The 19,938-nt window shown below is 55.4% G+C and overlaps 2 protein-coding genes across 4 annotated transcripts; one reads left to right on the forward strand and one right to left on the reverse strand.

Annotated features, from left to right (window-relative positions):
- The first annotated feature begins 1,109 nt into the window (after positions 1-1,109).
- Positions 1,110-9,533, forward strand: LOC128901641 (zinc finger protein 692-like). 3 transcript variants are annotated; one of them, XM_054183731.1, is made up of 12 exons: positions 1,110-1,160; positions 1,994-2,190; positions 2,295-2,326; positions 2,711-3,133; positions 3,759-3,807; positions 3,993-4,136; positions 4,542-4,670; positions 7,052-7,114; positions 7,403-7,481; positions 7,861-7,975; positions 8,269-8,368; positions 8,801-9,533. In XM_054183731.1, exons 2-12 carry the CDS (start codon positions 2,003-2,005, stop codon positions 9,222-9,224), a joined length of 1,746 nt encoding a protein of 581 aa, XP_054039706.1. In that variant the 5' UTR covers positions 1,110-1,160; positions 1,994-2,002; the 3' UTR covers positions 9,225-9,533. The 3 variants fall into 3 exon arrangements, with proteins under 3 accessions (XP_054039706.1, XP_054039705.1, XP_054039707.1); XM_054183730.1 differs by lacking the exon at positions 1,110-1,160 and adding an exon at positions 1,185-1,274; XM_054183732.1 differs by lacking the exon at positions 1,110-1,160 and adding an exon at positions 1,185-1,274 and having other exon boundaries at positions 8,785-9,019.
- A 1,220-nt stretch (positions 9,534-10,753) lies between these two features.
- LOC128901653 (E3 ubiquitin-protein ligase TRIM7-like) lies at positions 10,754-18,636 on the reverse strand. Its single transcript, XM_054183757.1, has 7 exons — positions 18,049-18,636; positions 15,446-15,532; positions 15,123-15,350; positions 14,440-14,462; positions 13,885-14,000; positions 13,517-13,549; positions 10,754-12,689 (listed from the first exon to the last, which is right to left on the reverse strand). The coding sequence occupies exons 1-7, from the start codon at positions 18,559-18,561 to the stop codon at positions 12,163-12,165; spliced, it is 1,527 nt and encodes a 508-aa protein (XP_054039732.1). The 5' UTR covers positions 18,562-18,636; the 3' UTR covers positions 10,754-12,162.
- Between the last annotated feature and the right edge of the window lie 1,302 nt (positions 18,637-19,938).

Consider the following 19,938-nt stretch of genomic DNA (forward strand, 5'->3'; position numbering starts at 1 on the left):
TTATATAAATTATATATCAATTCTGTATTATAAGGGAGTTGCTGGTGGGGCTAGAGGTATTTGGGGTCAGAGGAGAAACACCAGCAGCGAAGACACTGGTCAAAAGTGTCAAAGTCCTCAAATGCACCCAAAAAAATCACTGCCAAGGAGAAAAAAAAGATTTGTCGTGGCGTGAAAAAAATGAAATCTTATGACTCAGATCCTCCAGCAGCTTGGAGACCGTTTATGAGGAGGTCGAAGGTGCAGCTGGTGCCCCCATGTGGAAGGTGGGAAAAGGGGGTGAGAAGTCTTCCTCAAGAAATAATTAAAAATTAAAATAATTTTTTAAGAAGTCCACTTAATTTGGGGGGGGGGGGAGGGAGGGGGATTGAAGTAGGAGGTAGAAATCAGCCAGAGAGAAATGCAAAATTTCTAACGGCTTCGTTGAGGCCAAGACGATCTGAGTTTTTTTGTCAGGGAGTGGAAAAACTGGAAAAGACGCTTGAGGATTTAATGTAAAACTGGGAGAATTTGGGCAACAGGGATGATGGCAGAAAATGGGGATAATTTGGGCAACGGGGATGATGAGGTGAAAAAGCCCTCGGAGCAACGGGAAGATGTCACCCAGGCGTGACACCAAAGGTGCATTAGCTTTTGTTTTTGTTATTATTTCTGTCTGTTTATTTTATTAATTATTATTATTGGGGTGGCTCAAAGGGAAGGAGGATGGGGCAGCTTGTGGGGGGCTCCACCTCCCAAATCCCATCGGATGAAAACCCGCCCTCAGTGGGGGCGTAACACGTCGAAAAGTGCCCATAAGCAGTAATATTTCACACCAAAAAAGGCCGAAACTGGGACAATCTCCGCTGCCTGAGGGCTGGATGCAGGGCCTAGGCCTCAGCCCCACGTGTCCGCGGCTGTGGGGCCGGGCACTGAGTGGGGGGATCCCGAGGGGCTTCGCCTCGGGGTGTGGGAGGTGGGGGGACCCCGACGGGGACCCCAAAGTTCTCCATTCCCCCCGTGACCGTAGGGCCCATGGCGGAATTTCCCACCATGCCCCGCGACACCTCCCCGCACAGGACTACAACTCCCATCACCCCCCGCGGTAGGTCGGCGCGCGTGCGCGGCGGCGGGGAGGCGGAGGCGGGCCCTCCGCCATCTTGTCGCGGTCCCTCAGCACTGTGAGCCATTGGCGGGGGGGGGGGAGGGGGGCCGCTCCTTGGGCTCTTAAAGGGGGCACGGCCCGCGGGGTGGGGCCACCGCGGGTTGAGATGGAGCGCGGCCCGGCGGAGGAGGTTCGCAGTGGGGGGAGCGGGAGTGTTTGCGGCGGGGAAGGCGGGAGCGGGGGCCGGAGACCTCGGTGGTTCCGTTCCCGTCGGTTTTCCCTTCCCCGCCGCGGAGCCCGCTTTAAGGACCGGCGGCGGGAACGGGGCCGCGGGGCGGGGGGGGGGGGGGGAGGGGGGGGGGTCCGTGAGGGGCGGGGGGGTGGGCGCTCGGGGTGAAATGGCGGGAAGACGGGAGGCGGGGTTAGGGGGCCAGGGGGCGGGGCTTATGGGCGTGTGGGACGAGCCAGGCGATAGGGCGGGGTCGAGGAGGGGAGGGGCTAATGGCGGGGGGCGGGGCGAAGAGTAGGGCGAGGCGCGCCACAGGGGGTCGGGGGGTGGAGCCAAGGCGGGTGGGCGGGGCCTGGCGGGGAGGCGGGGCTTCAGCTGCCTGCGGGGGCAGAGGGGGAACGGGGGCTCCTCCCCTCCTTCCCCCCCCTGTGTCCCCCCACCGCCTCCCCCGGAGCCAGGCCACCCCCATGTCCCCTGTCACCCCCCATGGAGCTGGGCCACCCCCATGTCCCCTCTCCCATGTCCCTGCGTCCCCCTTGACCCCCCACCAGGCCCCTCCGTGGGTGCAGGTCACCCCCATGTGTCCCCCCCCAGCCATCCCCCAGACCCCTCCATGGAGCTGGGCCATCTCCATCTCCCCCTCCCGTGTCCCCCCTGACCCTCCCCATGTCCCCCCCCAGACGCCCCCCATGGAGCCGGGCCGCCCCGGCCGGCAGCGGGCCCCCGATTGCATCCGCCGGCAGAAGCGCCGGGAGCTTGACGCCCGTCGCAGCAAATGCCGCATCCGCATCGGGGGGCACCTGGAACGCTGGTGTCGCCTCAAGGAACAGCTCGGCTTCGCCCTCCACTCCCAGTTGGCCCAGTTCCTCCTCGACAGGTCAGTGGCGGGAGAGGCTGCAAAACCCTTCAAATCTCCTTAAAAAAAACCCTCGGGATGGGGGAAAAAAGAGGTTTACGCTCACTCCCTCTCTCCCCCCGCAGGTACAGCTCCCACGGCTGCGTCTGGAGCCCAGGTAGGTACCTCCCACCCCAAATCCACATCAGCTTCGATTGTTTTGAGTCCAGAAGAGGTTTATAGTGAAGAGAGAAGACTCTTGTTGCGTTGAGGGCTTGGGCGCTGGGTGCTTGTCCCCCGAGCAGGAGGCAAATCGCTCCTTGGGGTTCTTGGCATCCCCAGCTCTTCTTTTTGGGGGGAGGTGTTTGAGGTTTTGAGGGCTGCTAAAAAAAGGAAGCTGTTAATGCAGTGGAAACATCATGAGATGGTGGGGAAGGTGGAGGGAGACCCATGCAGATGTCCCACCCGCCCTACGCTGGTTTTACACAATGGAGAACAACCTAAAACCCAGAGTTTTGAGATGGTTTTCACCGATTTGTCTGGCTTTTTGTGCTTTCACCAGGCGAACCGGAGCCCAACCTTCTCCATGCCGATGCCCTGCAGCGCCTGGTTGTCCTGTCCCACGGTCACGGCCAAGAGTGTGGTTTTGTCCCCGACGTGAAGCCCCCGGCTCCGGGCAGCACGTCCCAGCTGGTGTGGGAGTGCGTGGCCGGGCACAGCTTCTCCTGGGGTGTCCCCGGGGCGGTGGGGGACTGTACCCCCACAACCGGCCTCCACAGAGAGGAACAACAGGAGGACTTGGGGTCCAGCTCCCCACCGGTCACCGGCCGCCGGCGCTCGCTCCGGCAAGCAGGGCTGGCCACCGAGGCCGGGTCCACGAAGGGTGAAGCCGAAGTGGAGGGAGCAGATCGGTCACCCGTCGGTGACGGGGATCGGAGGGAAGAGCCGGGAGCTGGTAGTGATGATGGTGACGATGGCAACGCAGGTGAGCTCCTCCATGTCCCGTTCTCCATCCTCATTTCCCGGTTGTCCTCTTCATTCCTCATCTTCATCCCTTCTCCCAGTTTCACACACGGGGCACACGGAGCACTTTCCCACTGAGATCGGATGTTTCCCCAACCCCTTTGCCTTCCTCTTGCTCCAGAGTTGATGGCACCATCACGAAAAACAAATGTCTGGGCCTTTGCTGGAAAAAGAGGTGGAGAAATCTTCCAACAAGCTTGTTCCCACCACAAAACAAGCCCCTCTCTTCTCCATCCTGTCCTTCCCCTGGAAAAGTAGAGCTGGGAGACACCAGATTCATTACAGGTGTTGAGCAGACCTTGCTGAGTCCACGCAGATGTGGTTCTCGGCAGTTTCCAAGAGCCACAGCTCTTGTTGTTTATCCAGACTGAAAACCGGAGAGAAAAATCTTTTTTTTTTCCCTGTAGTAGCTACTTGAGAAAAGGTTGAGCTTCTTCCAGTAGCATATTTTGGAGTAACTTCTCCCTCATTTCTTCTGGTCACCATGCAGGCTTCCCAGTCCTCCTCCTCCCTCCTCTGCCTCTCCCAACATCCCAGCTCAACCAGCCCCACTTCATCTTACCGCAACTCCTGTTGTCTCCTTGCAGCTCCCCAAGTGCCGATGGAGGCAGGGACCATGGCAAAAGATCACGGGAGGTGAGTGGCGGTGTGCGTGAGTCTTCCCCCAGTGTATAACTGGGCTCTCTGGAGCTGAAGGTCAAGTTTGGACCCATCCATCTCATCCCTTGAGTTCTCCAACGGGCAGCCAATGTTTTAATGAAGACCTTCCATGATTAAAACCCGTTGGGGCAGAGTTGACTTTGATCGTTGTGTTCCTGCAGCACAGTCATCCCGGAGGAGAAAGCGGAGCAGGGGACTGAGCCCCAGGAAGAGGAGGAAGAGGAGGATGAGGACTTTGCCGAGGACGATGACCTCACCTACACCGATGACCTGCGGGATGAGAACTACCATCCATCTCTGGACAGGTGAGGAGCACTTAGAGCTGCTGGGAAGGAGCCCGTGGACTGGGACCATGCGAGGGCCACTCCCCAGGCTCCCAGTAATGCCATCCCAGTCCAGACGGGTATCGTACTGGGAGGGTTTCAGACCTCACATCTGTGTCACCCTCCTGTGTTGCTACAACTGACCCTGGCAGAGATGGGAATAATGTCCTTATATAAATATATATATATATATATATGTGCTTATATATATATATGTGCTTATATAGAAGCACCTAAATAAGGTGCTTCTAGGCTCAAAAGGGCACGGCCTTTTGGGGAGGCACCTTCTTTCACTGTATCTCTGCCTGGGTGAGGGTCTTTGCCATGTCCAGCCACGTCCAACCATCTCAACCATCTTGCCTACCCCATGTCTGTCTTCTCCCCCAGTGACTCTGAGCCGCAGCGACGACAAAGCCAGACCAAAGCCCGTAAGAAATCCATAAAAGAGGAGCAGCCCCCAAAGGAGCCGAGCCCGACCAGCTCCAGCCCATCGGAGGAGAAGAGTGGGCGAGTCAGGTGAGTCTTGAAGGCTGCGTCGGTGTGGTGACGCTGGGGACGGGCATCGAGGTGCCTGTCTTGGGGCATCCATCTCTCCATGGCCGCTGAACGAGTGTTTCGGGGCGTGTTGGAGACAATGCTGAAACCAGATGGAAACCATCCGACCCAACGATAAATGATGTTAGAGCTCTGGGCAGGACAGGAGCGTCCCCAAGGGGGTTTAATCCTTCTCATGGTGCTGCGGTTGGCAGGGCAGAGCTGCGTTGCCGGGTCTCGTTGGGTATTGGAGCTTGCAAAGGGCGTGAGGGGGGCTTGGCACGCGGATCCCGGTACGGCGGGGCTTGATGAGTCGTCACGTCAGCCACTGTGTCTCCCACGGAGCTGGTCCCCCTGCTCGGGTGGCCGGGGAGCAAGGACACGCTGCTTGGGCAGGGGTTGAAGACCCCTCAAACCACCACCGTGGTGGGCGTTGAAGCCCTTCTTTCACATGGAGGTTTGCAGCAACAAAAAAAATCCACACGTTCCACCCCCTGCGTAAGCACAGACTCCTGTCTGCACCTACAGATACGGGGCTTCTCCAGCTCTGTATGGCCCAGCTGACTCGCCCAGCAGCTCCACGGGGAGAGGTGAGTAGCGCCGGCAGCACTGCCAACCTCAGGCGTCGGCCAAGGGACAGCTTGATCACGACCACGATTATTTAATTTGCACGCACTCTCTATCTCTGCCTGTTGGAGGCTGAGGGTTCGGTTTTAATCTCTCCTTCCCAGCCACGTGGGCTCAAAATTCGCTTTTTCTGTTCCAAATAAGCTCACGTCACCACTCGATTATTTGCTGGGTCTTTATGCAGAAGTGTTACGTACCAGTGGGTCTCGCTGCTGGAACAAGGGGGTGGTCCACGCATTGCCTCTTGGGTCTGAGGCACAAGGAGACGTCACCTTGCTGGATTTTCTGACGCTTTTAATACAACGAGGGCGTTAAAACCCCTCTTTTTCATTGGGGTTAGCCAGAGCGACCACCGAACACCACCTTGTAACGCATCTTGCCTTCGTCTGTCCTATGAAAGACGGGACCGGTAGCAAAACACGCACCCCAAAACTTGCCATGTAAGTACCGTGCCGCTCTGTCAAGGCTTTTACTAATTTGCTCTTCACTTTAACATAGTATTTCCATTCCTTTCCGGTGCTTAAACACCCTTTCCACGTCCTTGCAGCTCCAAAACCCCTTGGCGGCTGGCTGGAAGAGCGAACGCCGTCCCGGAGACCCGGTCCCAGCGAAGGAGAACGTGACGGTAAATCTGCTTTTCTGCTCTCCCTGCCCATCGCTGGACACGTAGCACGGGGGGCCACCAGGTTCTCAAATTTAATTTGAGGGTGGAAAGGTTTGGGTTAGGTCTCGGTCATTCTTGTTAAAAGGACAAAAGTGAACAAAAAGAGGGTTTTTTTTTTTAATATTTTTTTTTTTCACATCCCTCTGGCATTTTTTTGGGTCCAGCACGCTTTCCGTTTGAAATCCTGGTGTTCAGATCTCCAAAAGTGCCTAAAAACGTTCCTAAGGACCATTGGAGATTTGCAGAAGGGGCTGGTGAAAGCGGCCGTTGACTCGCCTGGGCAAGTTTTAAGCCGGTGCTGCCCTTTTTTAAGGCTGAACTTGGTTACAGAGATCATATTTACAAGCGTTTAATTCGTTTTCCCCCCCCACACCCCCTTTTGTCGTAGCAACTGGAAGAAAAGACTATTTTACGAGCAAAAGTGGGAGCCTCCAGACGCCTCGTCCCCTTCTTGCTTCCCAAAGGTAATGCCATCACGAGCTGATAAACGTTTCTAAGAGATTGTGGACAAAGGTGCCCAGCCCCCATTTTTATTCAGTGCCGAGGATGTGGTCTGGCATCATCGTTTATCAAATGATCTCTTTATTTCTCCTCCCCACAAAAGCACGCCTGTTTTTCTTTTTTTTTTTTTTTTTTTTTCTTCTTTCTTCCATTTTTAACTTATCTTTTCTTTAATTTCAGGATGTCGGCCTGAAATAGCTGCTGTTTCCACAGAGCCGCGGATGAATTATAGATCAAACGAGGCTGACGTGAGCTTGACAGCGATCTTAAATGTCCTGGAACGTATCCAAAACCGTGTGAAAAACTTTCTGTAATGAGTAATAAAGAATATATATCCCCATTTATAATGGCTGAAAGGTGCATTTGTTAACGTCGAGAGACGGGAGAAAGATTGAGCTCCAAAAATGGAAGCAATGAAGGAGAAATGCTCACCTGGAGGATGGTTTTAACGTAGCGTTTGCTTGGAAGCCCACCAGCTGGGAGGCTGGAGGACCACGGCTTCTCGGCTCTGCGCTTGGGGACAAAGCGAGGGGACAAAAGCCTCGCTCAAGACCTTTCTTTGTCGTTGCAGCTGCAAGAGGCGAGCGCGGCCGTGCGACGAGGACGTGGCCCAGATCGGCCCCAAGAGGATCAGGTAGAGTGGGGGAGGGGAAGCTGCCGCGCCATTTCCCAGCTCCTCGGGAAGACGAGAAGGTCCAGCTCGGCCCTTCCCTGGTGGGACACCCTTGGCGAGCACCGCTTGCTCTGCTCGGAGCCTCCTGAAAGGCTTTTATTTGCTTAAATTAAGTTTTTGATGGGTGGGTAAGAGGGAAGGTGGGTGAGGGGGACCTAGCAGGGTGCCAAATCCGAAACCCACAGCTTTTTCCAGCTCTCCTCCCTGCTCATCCTCACCGACCGTGATTTTCCACCCTCTTTTCCGTAGGAAAGCAGCAAAGCGGGAGATCCTCCTGTGCGACTTCGAAGGCTGCGGCAAGATCTTCTCCAACCGCCAATATCTGAACGTGAGGGCAACCGTTGCGCTTAAATCCACCAGCACCAGCATCTCTCCCACTCCCCAGCCCCTTCTGGGGCCACCAGGAGCTTTGGTGACTCACCGGATGGGTCAGGTTTTGCCTGTCCAAGCTCCGTTTTGGGCGTCTTGGCTGTTGTCCTAGAGCTGGAATTGGGCAACCTCAATTGCCCACAGCTTTACGAAGCTGGATAATGGATATGGGACTAGTGGGCCCCATGTGAGGTCACTTGGAGTCCCACCACGCACTTCAGGGAGCGAAACAGAGGGGAGGTTGTCACTGGAAGGTGCCCTTGGGCTTCCTCCAAGTGCAGCTTCTCTGCGCCGACCTCCTCTTTTCTTACTCTCCCTTTTTCTCCCCAAAACGGCAGCACCACAAGAAGTACCAGCACGTCCACCAGAAGACCTTCACCTGCTCAGAGCCCAGCTGCGGCAAGTCCTTCAACTTCAAGAAGCACCTCAAAGAGCATGAGAAACTGCACAGCGGTGAGTTGGCCACCTCAACACGGGCACGTCCCTCCCCCCCTGCACTGGTCCCACCTCTGCTGGGCTGCAGCTGACCCATCCCCACGTCCTCACCACGCGCGTTTGCATCCCTGTTAGATGTTATTGTACCCATTTGCTTTCTGCTCCCAAAATCTACTGCCAATCTCTCATTTATCATCTCCATTTCTCTGCTGGGAAAGCATCCCGCCTCCTGAAATACATCCTGAAAGCCCCCTCGACTATTCTTCGAGGGTGGATCGGCCCCTAATCCTTTTCTTTCTTCTGCCCCACAGATAAACGGGACTATATCTGCGAGTTCTGCGCCCGTTCCTTTCGTACCAGCAGCAATTTGATCATCCACCGGCGCATCCACACCGGGGAGAAACCCCTGCAGTAAGTACCGGTCCCACCAAGGTGACCATTGAACTCCGGCTGGCATCAGGGCTTCTCCCCGTCACTTTTTAACCCGGATTTAGCTTCTCGGGGCTCCACGGGAGAGCCAGGATCCTCACCGTGGGGTTGCTGTGGCAGCGTTTTCTCTTTGACTCGAGGTTTCTGCCCGCCCTGGGGCTGGCCACGCTCCGATCCAGCAGCTTCAGGGCGTGGGTTTGATTTGGAGAAGCTTGATGAGCTGGGGCTTAACGAGAGCGATGCGTTCGCTTGCCTGGAGGGTGTGCTGGAGCCACGAGGAGCTAACGGCGGCGGCGGCTTTGCTCAGCCCCCTGTGAAATCACAGCATCAAGGCGGGGCAGGGCCGGTTCCTCCCTCATAATACCTTTTTTTTTTTTTTTTGATTCTTTTGAATTCAGTTCTGTTTTCTCCCAGGTGCGAGATCTGCGGCTTCACCTGCCGCCAAAAAGCCTCCCTCAACTGGCACATGAAGAAACACGACGCCGACTCCTTCTACCAGTTCTCCTGTGACATCTGCGGCAAGAAGTTCGAGAAGAAAGACAACGTCACCGCCCACAAAAGCAAAAGTCACCCCGAAGTGCCCGGCGGAACCCCCCAAACCGAGGGGGGCCAACAGCAGACGGCACCGTCCCCATCGCTGAACTTCAGCGCGGGGATGAGGGAGCACCCGGAGGCACCCAGAACGTTGGCCGTGGAACCCTTGGAGATGCCGGGGCTTGGGGACACCTTGGCGAGTGGTGGTCCAACGGAGCAGATCCCATCGGCTGAGTATCGTGGGGAGATTGGGCAGGATCCGGACGCGCCCCGAGGCCGGGTGATGGACGGCATTGGCTCGTAGCAGGACTCAGCCTCCAGTTCTCGGCCAAAGGAGGGACCAGAGACGAGGATGGGACGCTGATGGACCCCCGCGGCACGTGGCAGCAGCGCGTCCCAGTGCCAAAAATACAAGGGACAGTCAAGGACAGGGGAAAAAAATCCGTTTCTCCACTAAAACCCAGATTTCCCTCGAGCTCACGGCTCTCCCGGCTCCGTCGCTGCGAGGAGGGAACGTGAGGTTGCCAAAAAAAGTCCTCAATAAAGACTTATTTTTGCGTAAAAGTGGGTTTCCCCCCACGCACGCCGGCCACCTCTATGCCTCAATGGAAAAAAAAAAAAAAAAAAAAAAGGTGGAAAAGTGAGATTTCTGTGTGTGCGGCCCATCTCAACACTCGCTCCAAAGGTTTTCGGTTAAAAAAAGGGCGATTTAGGTTGGGAAATTAATGGTAGGTGGAAGGGATTGAGGCCGTTACCGGTTTTGGCCTCATTATTCAACGCAGTGATGGTTCCCCAAGTCCTTTAAATGCCACTTGCCTTTTATTGGGCTTTTTTAGAAAGGCTCAGAATATTTACGCAGCTTTGGGTTGCCAGTTTTAAAAGGAAAAAAAAACAACCCCAAGATCCCACAAGCTGTCGTGGTTTGGGCTGGGTCGCTAAAATGAACACCAGGCTTAGCTCAAAAGGAATAAAATCACCGCAAAGGGGTTCCGTTTCACCTCAAACCAGGACAGGAGCGAAGGCAAGGAGGTGGGTTTGACACAGATAAAGCGGCGGCGGAGGGGACGGCCCCGAAATGGGGCCGGCTGCGGGAATTAAATAATTGGTGGAGAACTCAAAAGAGCAAAAAAAAAAGCCACAAAGCCCATTTTAGGGGAGAAGACGGGTGTTCGAAACAGTTTTTTTCCACAAAGTGGCCACGGCTTTTTGTTTCCAGATGTGGAGGGCGATGAGCCGGAGGGTTTTTTCCTTCTCTGAGGAGAAACTGGGGGGGAAGTTTCCTGGGTTGGGGGGGGCGGGAAATGGGGACCCCGATTTCCTCCCGGCGTGGGGCTGCAGCACCCTACACCCACCCGCGGTTGCTGCTGGGCTGCACCCTCTCAGAGGGGCTTCCACCCACCCCCCCCCCAAAAAAGGGTTTTTCACCCCCGAAAAAGGAGGTTTTTCCATTCCCAAAAAGGTTTTTTTTCACCTCCCCAAAAAAATTTTTTCCCACCCCCAAAAAAGACACACACACCCCCCCCCAGAAGGGCTATTTTTTCCCCCCCCATCCCCCAAAAAAGTTTTGTTTTTTTTTTTCCCAGCCCCAAAGATTATTTTCAACCCAAAAAACCCCATTTTTCTTCCACCCCCAATAGGATTTTTTTCACCCCGAAAAATTATTCTTTTCCCCACCCCTCAAATAAGGGATTTGTTTCCTCCACCCTCCCAAAAAAGTGATTTTTCTTCCTACACCCCCCAAAAAAGTGCTGGGCTTTTTTTTCCCTGCCCCCACCCCCCCCCAAAAAAAAAAAAAAATAGGATTTTTCACCCCAAAAAAAAGGGCTTGATGGTGCCAGGTGATGGGCACCCGCAGGGAGCGCCCAGGATCCCCCCCGCTTTCACCATTCAACATGAATCCCCCAAAACCGGGGTCCCTCTCCCTGTTTTCTGCCTCTCCAAGGGTTTATTTTAAAAGCTTAATGTATTATTTTACCCCTTTCCCTTTTCCAGCGGCTCTTAAAGAAAAATCAGAGCTGTTGCCTCGATGCTTTCGGATCAAAATACAGCTCTAGATATATGCAAAGAAAGGGCTGGGAGGCTCTTAAGCCTCCAATAACGGCCTTTAAAGTAGTTAATTTAGATTTCGGCTGGTGCCGAAAAACATCAAGTTGTTGGGTTTTAGGGTTGGGTTTTTGTTTGGTTTTGTTGGGATTTTTTTTTTTTTTTTTGCACAGCAACTTTTATTTCCCCACTAAACAGAGTGACAGGGCAAAAGAGACATTAACAGCATCGCGGGATCACACGGGGGCGGGCAGGGGTTTATAAGCGCGCGCGAGATCACACCTAGAACAAGGCTTCCCCCTCCCCTTTCTCCACCACACGATCCGGGGTTTCCATCGGGAGCTTCCCACATCCACAAAGCCAACCCCACCTTCCCCCCCAGAAAAAAAAAAAAAAAAAAAAAAAAAAAGTCTGCGATTCCTAGTGCGCCCGAGAGACTCCAGGTCCGTGGCTCTCCCTAAATCTACAGCTTTTGGGTTACCCCAAAAATATCCGTTTTCTCCCCTTTCCCCCCCCCGCCACTGCCTCCCTCCCCGGGGCTGCGGCTCCCAGCGCTCGGCTCTACGGATGCTCAGCGTTAACGGGGGGAAGCAACGAGGGAGATGGCGGGGGGCGGGTTGCGGGTTTGGGGGTTTTGTTTTGCTCTCTTAGCGCTAGCGAAAAAGACGGGCTTGGCTCTTTCCCGAGGAGGAAAGGCAAGCGAGGACGGGGTGGAAAAAAAGCTAAAAGGTGACCTGCAGAGCAACGGTCTGAGAAATCAAGGGTTGGGGTCGGTACCTCTCCTCGCGTGGGTTTTGTCTAGCCCTCGAACTGCAGGAACACGGGCGGCTTTGGCTACGGATCAACGCAGGATAGCGTCTCCCTCCCTGGTTACAATCCCTGTTTACACGGGGCAGCCAACTCCAAACGAAACAAAACGAAAAAATGCGTGGTGTTGCTTAGACGACAGGCCAGCGGCTACGGAAGCAGCCACGGAAGCAGCCACCCGCACCGGCTGATGCCCCGGAGGAAGGTTTCCAGGGTAAAAGAGACTCAGAACTTTGAAATGCAACAACACAAAGTGAACCCCCCAAAGCCGAACAAGGGACAGTCATGAGTTTCGGGGTCCTTTTGTCTGAAAGCAAGGGGCGGCGGGGGGACAGGGTGAGGGGATGGGGCACTACTTGCAGGTCACCTTGGGGAGGGTCAAAGAAACGGGGTCAATTGCAAAGGGAGAGCGAGGAGCCCACATAGAAGAGCCAGAAGAAAGGAAAGATCTTCTCGGTGAAAGCGGCCGTGAAGGTGAAGATGGGAGCCATGTTATCGGCGTTGTAGAACGCCACCCACCCACCTTCGTAGTCCAGGTACACCCCGATCTTCCTGGGCCTCTCGCACAGGGACAGGGGCGTCTCCGGGGAGGTGAAAGCCTGATACTGATCCCAATTCTTTCCCTTCCAGTTCAATCCCACCGCCCAGATCCCCTCCTCCGGCGCAAAGTCGATTTTCTCCTTCCTCCGCACCGACTCGCGGGCCGCCCCCAGGACCCAGCTCTCTCCATCTCCCACCTCCACCTCCCAGTAATGCCTCCCAGCTACGAAACCCTCTGCCGCCAACACGCAAAAGGAATAATCGAATCTTTTGGGGTTCGCCGGCAGCTCCTGGGGAGCGCTCCTGAGCCGCACACTCCTCTTGTCCTCTGACAACACCAGGTAAGGGTTGGCAGTGTCTGGGTCCAGAGAGAGATCACCTGGGAAGAAGGAAACGTGGACGTGAGCATCTGCAAGCTGAGGACCCTTCTCCCACCCTCCAAGGAGGATTCGTCGTCTCTGCCCCAATCCAGACAAGGACGACACCAGGCCAAGTCGCCTCCAAAAGCTTTAAGTGCAAAGAGCCACAAGGGAATCAAAGATCAGGCTCCGCTTTCTCATTAAAGCGGAGAAACAGCCCAATCTCTGCCCCAAGCCTGCCCCACCCGAGACACCTCCTCGCTCTGGAATAGAAATTTCTGGGCAGAAGTAACGTGTTTTTTCAGTCGCTGCCAAGTGCCAGAGAGGAATGAGCGCAAATATCCTCGGGTTTAAGGGCTGCTCATGTCCTCAGGGGACTGTCAGGAACTAGGGCTGCACAAAACCACTGCGAGAGGTGGGGAAGAGCAGAGACGGCCAAAAGCACCGGGGGTTTATCCCGCACCCAGCCAAGGAGACGGAGCCCAGCAACAGCCCTGAACTACCAGCAGCGAACTCAAAGGATGCAAAGTCCACCCCGGAGGCAACTCAACACCCAGCAGCGAGGCCAAAGGTCTCCGGGTAGAGCGGATCAGCTTTGGGAGAGTCCTCTTAACCCTGTAATTTCCTCAAAAAATTGAGGTCTGCACCTTTCACGGCCTTTCCCAGCAGCCGGATCATTTTTCCCCCCCTTCCCCTGTCAGCCCCAGCAATAACTTTCTCTTCTGCCCTCTCTACGCCTAGCTTGAAGGTCTTGCTGCCGAGATACCCCGCCCCGGGGGAAGATAAAACTTTCAAATTAAGCCTTGCAAAAATGAAGGTCAGATTCCCAAAACCAAACCGTGCTCACCTGTGTCATTCTCCAGCTCGAACCGGAGGTTCTCTGAGGGAAGAAAAGAAAGAAATTTAGATCCCTTCGTGCATGGGGAGACCTTGCAAGGCAACACACACTCATGCTTGGGAACAACCCCATACAGCTACGTCAGACTTCCACGCAGAAATGTAAGGAAAATGTACTGCTTTTCAAGGAAATTGGGGGTTTTATTTTTGACAAGCAGGTGCTCAAACAATTAAGACTTCTCCCAACAAGCCCAAGGGAGAAACAAGAGCACAGCTCAAACCAAGTCATCCTTTAAGTGGAATTTCGTCTTTTAAACGGAATTAAACACAAGGGTTAGGAGCCACCCATTTTTGAAGAAAACCTTTTCCAGGGCTCACCCTTGAACTCCAGCAAGACCTCCTTCAGCACTGCGCTCTTCTGGGAGAAGCTCTTGAGTTTCTTCTCCAGCTCCGTGAAGCCGGCCTCCGGCTTGCAAAACATCCAGCTCTCAAAGCTGGGGAGGAGAAAGAAATGTTAGGTTCCCTCTGGGGAAAAAAAAAAAAAAAAACTATAAAATCTCCAAACTAGAGGCAGGGAAGAAACCCGCCCTGGTATTGAATGAAGAGGTTTGGTGTTGATTATTCTCCCTCTGTCAGCGCTTGTGAGGCCACACCTGAGGACTGGGTCCAGTTTGGGGCTGCCCAGTACGAGACCACCAAGACAGAGATGCCGGGGATCTCCCCGCCTGGGCTGGGGCTCAGCCCGGAGCAGCCTGATCCAGCTTTTGATACTGGTCATACTGGTCCTGCTGGCGTGGGTTTGGGTTTGCCTCACCCAGGTGTGGGGAGAACCCCAAGGCAGGCAAGGGGGGAAGCTGGACGCCCTCCCAACGCCAGTTCTGCCTCCAGTGTGAGCCTCCCAGTTAAACCCAGAGGGGGCCCAGGTTCACTCACCTGCTTCCAGCTGGGGCAACACCCTGGGAAGAGAGTTAAAAACAAGAAATTCATCAGTACAAGTCTCTCTTTTACCTCACAGCCTCCAAAATCCTCCCCAAAACTGGCCCCACAGCTGAAGGGATCGGCTCTCAGCAGCTGTTTCCAAAGCAGAGCGCGGTTGGACTTACAGAGATGGCAGAATTAGTCTGTAATTATGGGGGGGTTTTTTCTTCCCCCTTTTTTTTTAGTGTGGGCAAGGGAAGAAAAAATGCTTCTTTTTTAAGCAAAAATCATGATTGCCATCAAGCTGCCAAAACCCATGAGGATTCAGGGCTCACAGTGACAAGAGGAGTGACACGACAGGAGGTTTGTTCAGATATTTCTTAGTTCTTGGTATCAAAGGAAGCCCAAGCAGCTTCACTACTACAAGGGCCAATTTTACTCCCCAAAACTATGCTAAAATTTGGGTTCCCACCTGAAAAAGCAGCCCAGCAGCAAGTCAAAAACCCTGACTCACAGACGGCCCAGCTCCAGCACAGAGGTCATGGACCCAAGCTGCTCCCCAGCGGAGCACGTCAGCACCCTGCGGTCCCTGTAAATGGATTTTTGTCCCCAGGGATCCCAACCCCAAGCTCTCCTGGGTTTTACCCCCTGCTATACCATAACCTGCGGGCTGGGAGGACTCATCCCGAGAGTCTCACCTGCCCAGACTGGTTTCCTGGGCCGTTCTCTCCTCCTTGCTCGCCCAGCAGCTTATCGAGCTGGGCAATCTCCTCGGAGAGCCGGGAGACGCTCTCATCTCTCCTCTTGACGATGTCTCTGTCTAGTTCCTCCAGACGGGACAGGAGGAGCTGCTCCTTCTCCTCCAGGAAGCCCCGGAGCTCCTTGCACTCGGCCACAATCTTCTGCCTCTCCACTTCTGTCTGCTTCTGCAAAACCCAGGGGAAAGACTCATGTGAGACCGACATGCCCAGGGCCAGGGGGGAAGGTGGGGGGTCGGGAAAACCCACCCCGAGGCACCCACCAGCAAGTCTTCGCTCTGTCTCTCCCTCTCAGCCTTGGCTTCTTCGCGTCCTTTCCTCAGGGAGCTCAAATGCTCCTGTGGCACCTCCTGGAAGGAGAAAGAGGAGAATTTGTTGGGAATCCTTCCTGTTTGGGATCAGGAATATGGAGAAATGGAATAGTGGGGGGTTCCCTCCAGCTCTGCTGCCAAAACTGGCCAAATTTCATCAAATGTTTTTTTTTGAAGCTGGAGAACACCATGAACCCAAACTGAAGTCAGGCCATCCCCACACTGTGTCCTTCCCTGCCCTGTTACCCTCAACCTTTACTTTTAGGCATGCCAAAAAAGCCAAAAAAACTTCCCCCACCCAGCCCAAAAACCCCTGTTCCCTAAAACAGTCCAAGCAGTTCGGAGCTAGGTGCAGGAGGATGAAGAAAGGGCAGCAAGGCAAAAAAAAAAAAAAAATCATATAAATTAGCGCCAATTTTTAGCTTCTTATAAGAGCGCAGCTGCAAATGCAAACCACCAAGTCCCACCCACGTGAAAACCCCTTCCACCTCAGCGCCTCCCGGGATCAGCTTTCACATCCCAGAAGCCGGGGAGACTGGCCAAGGCACCCCGATATCTGCCTATACCCCACCAAGATGGAAGGGCTGGCCGCCTCCAGGCTGCTCGTTAAGTTTATTAATGGCTTATTACTAAAAACCATCGAGCCTGTCTTCATTTAAGTTGTTTGACCTCCAAGAAGATGGAGAGGCTCCTAGCAACGCTAAACAAAAAAGCAGCAGGGCTTTCAGGAGCAAGCAACGACAGATCTTTTGTAAATAAAACACAAAGTTACAGAGATTTTGCTGTTAACCGTCTCTGCAAACCAGGGCTTGCTCGTGATAACGCAGAATTTAAGCACGAGATAAAAGCAAAGCTCAGAAAAACGAGGGCACAGGGTGCAAGCAGTCCCCAAGGGACAACAACTGGTTGTTAAAATGGCATAAAAGCAGATTAACATGGAAAAAATAATGCAAGAGCGCAACAGCCAAGAGCAGCGTTCAATGGCGGACCTGCCTAGAGATGTCCCTATCCTAAAAAAGGACAAGATCCCAAATTTGGGGGTGGTGGGGTGACAGTGACTCGAGCTCCAGCTTCCTGCCAAGAGTGACCACGGCCACGGAAGGTGGCAAGGACAGCGCAGCTGGGTACCCACAGTGAATTCGGTACAAAATGCAGCCTAAAAACGTTTGGTGCCACCTGCCTCCATCCTGATAATTGCAAGAATCAACGCGTGGTGGTTTAACGATCACACAATTCCCCAGCCCGATCGCCCTGGCTGCGCCTGTGCCACCCTCCTCCTCCTCCAGCCGCCGCTGCGCAGTAAACATCCGCTCCCCGACCGGCATCTTGGTTTTCCTCCCCTCCGCCAGAGAAACAAGCCCTGGCTGCTCGGGGTCAGGTCACCAGGCTCGCACACCTCTTAATTATTAATGATTAATAATTATTTCCACCAGGGAGCCCCACCTAATTGTGATGTGGGGGTTTCCCCTTTGCTGACACAGTGGTTTGGGCAGAGATCGAATGCCACAGGAGACCGAGCTCCATATTCGCTCTGCGTCACATTGCTCAACCGCCCTGTGCTGGTTTTATTTTTGGAGGGGGGGGGAAAGTCACTCCTGGGGGATTCCTGCTCCACTTTAGCCCCAGATTGTGCTCAGTGCTAAAAAAAATAAGCCCCCCCCCGCCCCGTCTCAATGAGCCGACTCCACACTCACCCCAAAGCATTTCCACACAGGGACGTGGCAGCTGAGGATTCTGGGGTGCCCAGAAGTATTTTGGACGCTCACACCCCAAGGATTCCCACATCACCTTCGTGTTATTTCACACAGGAGATGGAACCAGCTGACACCCACCCTCCCAGTACCTTCCCAGTTAAACCCAGCTCCGTTTTGCACAAGGGACGGTCCCCCATCTATGCCTGCTGCACGGGGTCAGCCCCCACACCCCCAGGGTGTCCCCATTTGGGGGGGATTTAAGTCCCTATTGCACCCTGTAACCTCTCCCACTGCATAAGGGGAGCACCCACCTTGGAAGGTCCCCAGCGGGGTCGCATTCTGCACCCCACACCTTGGGGGGCAGGCCACTATTCTCACTGCATCCCAGGCACCTCTGAATGAAGGAAGACACACTGGGGAGGAGGGATCCCTATTGCACCTTATGCCCAGGGCGTCACCGGTAGGTACAAAGGGGGGGATCCCTACTGCACCCAAGGTGCATCGCCTCCCGTGGGGAGGCACCCCCATCCCACCGCGTGCCCTCACTGCACCCCCAGTTCGGGATGAGGGGGCGTCCCTGGAGCTCTCCCTCCGCAGAAAGGTTCCTTACTGCAACCCCACCCACCCTTAGGGAGGTGTCCCCAAGAAAGGCTCGCCGGGGGGTCTCCTCATTGCACCCCGACATCCCGGGGAAGGGCTCCCAGTATTCTCCCCTCCCAAGGGAAGGCCTACCACCCCCAACGTGGGCTCCCAGTGCATTGCCGCCTGTCGGGAGGGGGTTCCCTACTGCACCCCCTCCAATCCCGGGGGGTCTTTAGCGGACCCGGTATGGGCTTCCCCGCCGCGATTCCCCCCACTGACCTCTGCGGCGTGGGCCGCCTCCTCGGCGGGCAGCACGGTGTGGGTACGGTGCTCCCGGGAAAGGTGGCAGACGACGCAGACGGCGCGGCGATCCTGCACGCAGTAGAGCCGCAAAGGTTCGCCGTGGCGGGGGCAGCGCGGCGGCCCCGGCGGGCCGGGAGGAGCGGCGGCGGGCAGAGGCGGAGCCGGGGCAGGAGGCCCCGGCGGCGGTTCAGCAGGGCCCGGCGGCAAGCCCAGCTGACGGACGATGTGGACGATGTTCCCGAGAGAACGGTTGGGGCGGAAAAGCCGTTGCGGCACCGGCTCCCGGCACTGCGGGCAGCAGAGCCGCCGCGCCGAGTCCTCCCAGCACTGGGTCACGCAGGCGCGGCAGAAGTTATGCCCGCACTCGGCCACCAGCACCGGGTCGTTGAAGTACTCCAGGCACACCGGGCACGTCAATTCATCCTGCAGGCTGCGCGCCGCGCTGCAGGGAGCCGGCGGGACGGCGGGGGGAGCGGGTGGCGCTTCCATCCCGCTTCCCCGGCCGCGCTGAGGCTCCTCGCTCCGCTCCGCGCCGCTCCGCCCGCCCGACTGACGGCCGGCAGGGGCGGGGCCGCGCCTGCACGGGGGCGAGTGGGCGGGGCCGCGCATGCGCCCAGCGAATGGGAGAGCCGGGGCGCCTGCGTCCGTCCCGCCGGGGGGGCGGGATGCGCGTGCGCGGCCGCGCGGGGGGCGGGGCTTCGCGGGGATGGGGGAGTGGGGGGGTATGGGGGGGGCTATAGGGTGCTGGGGGTACCCGGATGTTGGGGTCCCTATAGGTTTTGGGATTGGGGGGGAATACATAGGTGCCTGTAAGGTGCTGGGAGGGGTGTGTGTCCCTATAGGGTGCCGGGGGAGGTCTGCGTCCCTGTAGGATGTTGAGGGGGGGATGCATAGGTGCCTGTAGGGTGCTAGGGTGGGAGGGAGTGTCCCTATAGGGTGTCAGGTGGGATGACTGAATCCCTATAGGATGTTGTGGGTGGTGGTGGATGCATCAGTGCCTATAGAGTGTTAGGAGTGGGGTGTGTCCCTATAGGATGTTGGGGGGGTGGATGCATCACTGCCTATAGGGTGCTGGGGGTGGGGGAGAGCCCACATTTGTGTCCCTATAGGGTGCAGGGGGGAGGGGGAACATCAGTGCCTATAGGTTCCCATTCAATCACATATTAGTAATCGCTAAAAACATAATTTTCTTCACCAAAGGTATGTTTTCAGGGATGCCCCTAAATCAGGTTAACTCACCCCAATGCCAGCGAGGCACTGGGCTGTGGGGAGCATCCCGGGGAGGGGATGTGGGTACTCCAAACCCACTCCTGCGGTGTTTAATGAATTTAAATCACCACGATCTTAATTAAGCCTTAATGGCGCTATCAGCCAGTTGGTGGTTTGCCTGGCTTTGCTTTTTTATGATTTTTTAACCATTTTTGTTGTTGTTGTTAACAAAATGAGACGCCAGATGGGTTTGGAGCTGCCCTGGGTCACAGCAAACCCTCAAAGCACCCTGTTTTGCTTCAAAATTAGTGCCTTTTGTGGAAAGGGGCACATTTTTGCTCCAGGCTCCCTCACCTGTCAGCCAGCAGCCGTGTTTTCCAGCACAAAGGATTAAATATTGCGAAAAATAAGTTGGAAGACTTTTTTTGTTTCCTTCAGAAATCCATTTTCAGGGGTGGTGGTCACTGAACTGGGGCTTTCTGGCACAAAGGTGGGAGAGAGGAGTGTTTTTGGGGGTGTTTTTCACAGCGTTGGCCTCTCCGCTGCATCAGCCTCTCCACCATGTCACAAATCAGTTCGAGGAACCTGAATGCGGTGAAAAATAACCCAAAAACCTCCCTGCACCCACGCAATAACCCTTCCCCAGATTTACAATCC

This window comes from Rissa tridactyla, chromosome 27 (assembly GCF_028500815.1).
Source record: "Rissa tridactyla isolate bRisTri1 chromosome 27, bRisTri1.patW.cur.20221130, whole genome shotgun sequence".
NCBI lineage: Eukaryota > Metazoa > Chordata > Aves > Charadriiformes > Laridae > Rissa > Rissa tridactyla.

Coding starts and splice junctions, on each gene's coding strand:
- LOC128901641 (XM_054183730.1), top strand. CDS start 1,251: ATGGAGCGCGGCCCGGCGGAGGAG. Junction 3,134..3,758: donor TGGTGACGATGGCAACGCAG/GTGAGCTCCTCC, acceptor GTCTCCTTGCAG/CTCCCCAAGTGCCGATGGAG. Junction 7,482..7,860: donor CCAACCGCCAATATCTGAAC/GTGAGGGCAACC, acceptor CCAAAACGGCAG/CACCACAAGAAGTACCAGCA.
- LOC128901653 (XM_054183757.1), bottom strand. CDS start 18,561: ATGGAAGCGCCACCCGCTCCCCCCGCCGTCCCGCCGGCTCCCTGCAGC. Junction 14,463..15,122: donor CAGGAAACCAGTCTGGGCAG/GTGAGACTCTCG, acceptor CTCTCTTCCCAG/GGTGTTGCCCCAGCTGGAAG. Junction 12,690..13,516: donor CGAGCTGGAGAATGACACAG/GTGAGCACGGTT, acceptor CCTTCTTCCCAG/GTGATCTCTCTCTGGACCCA.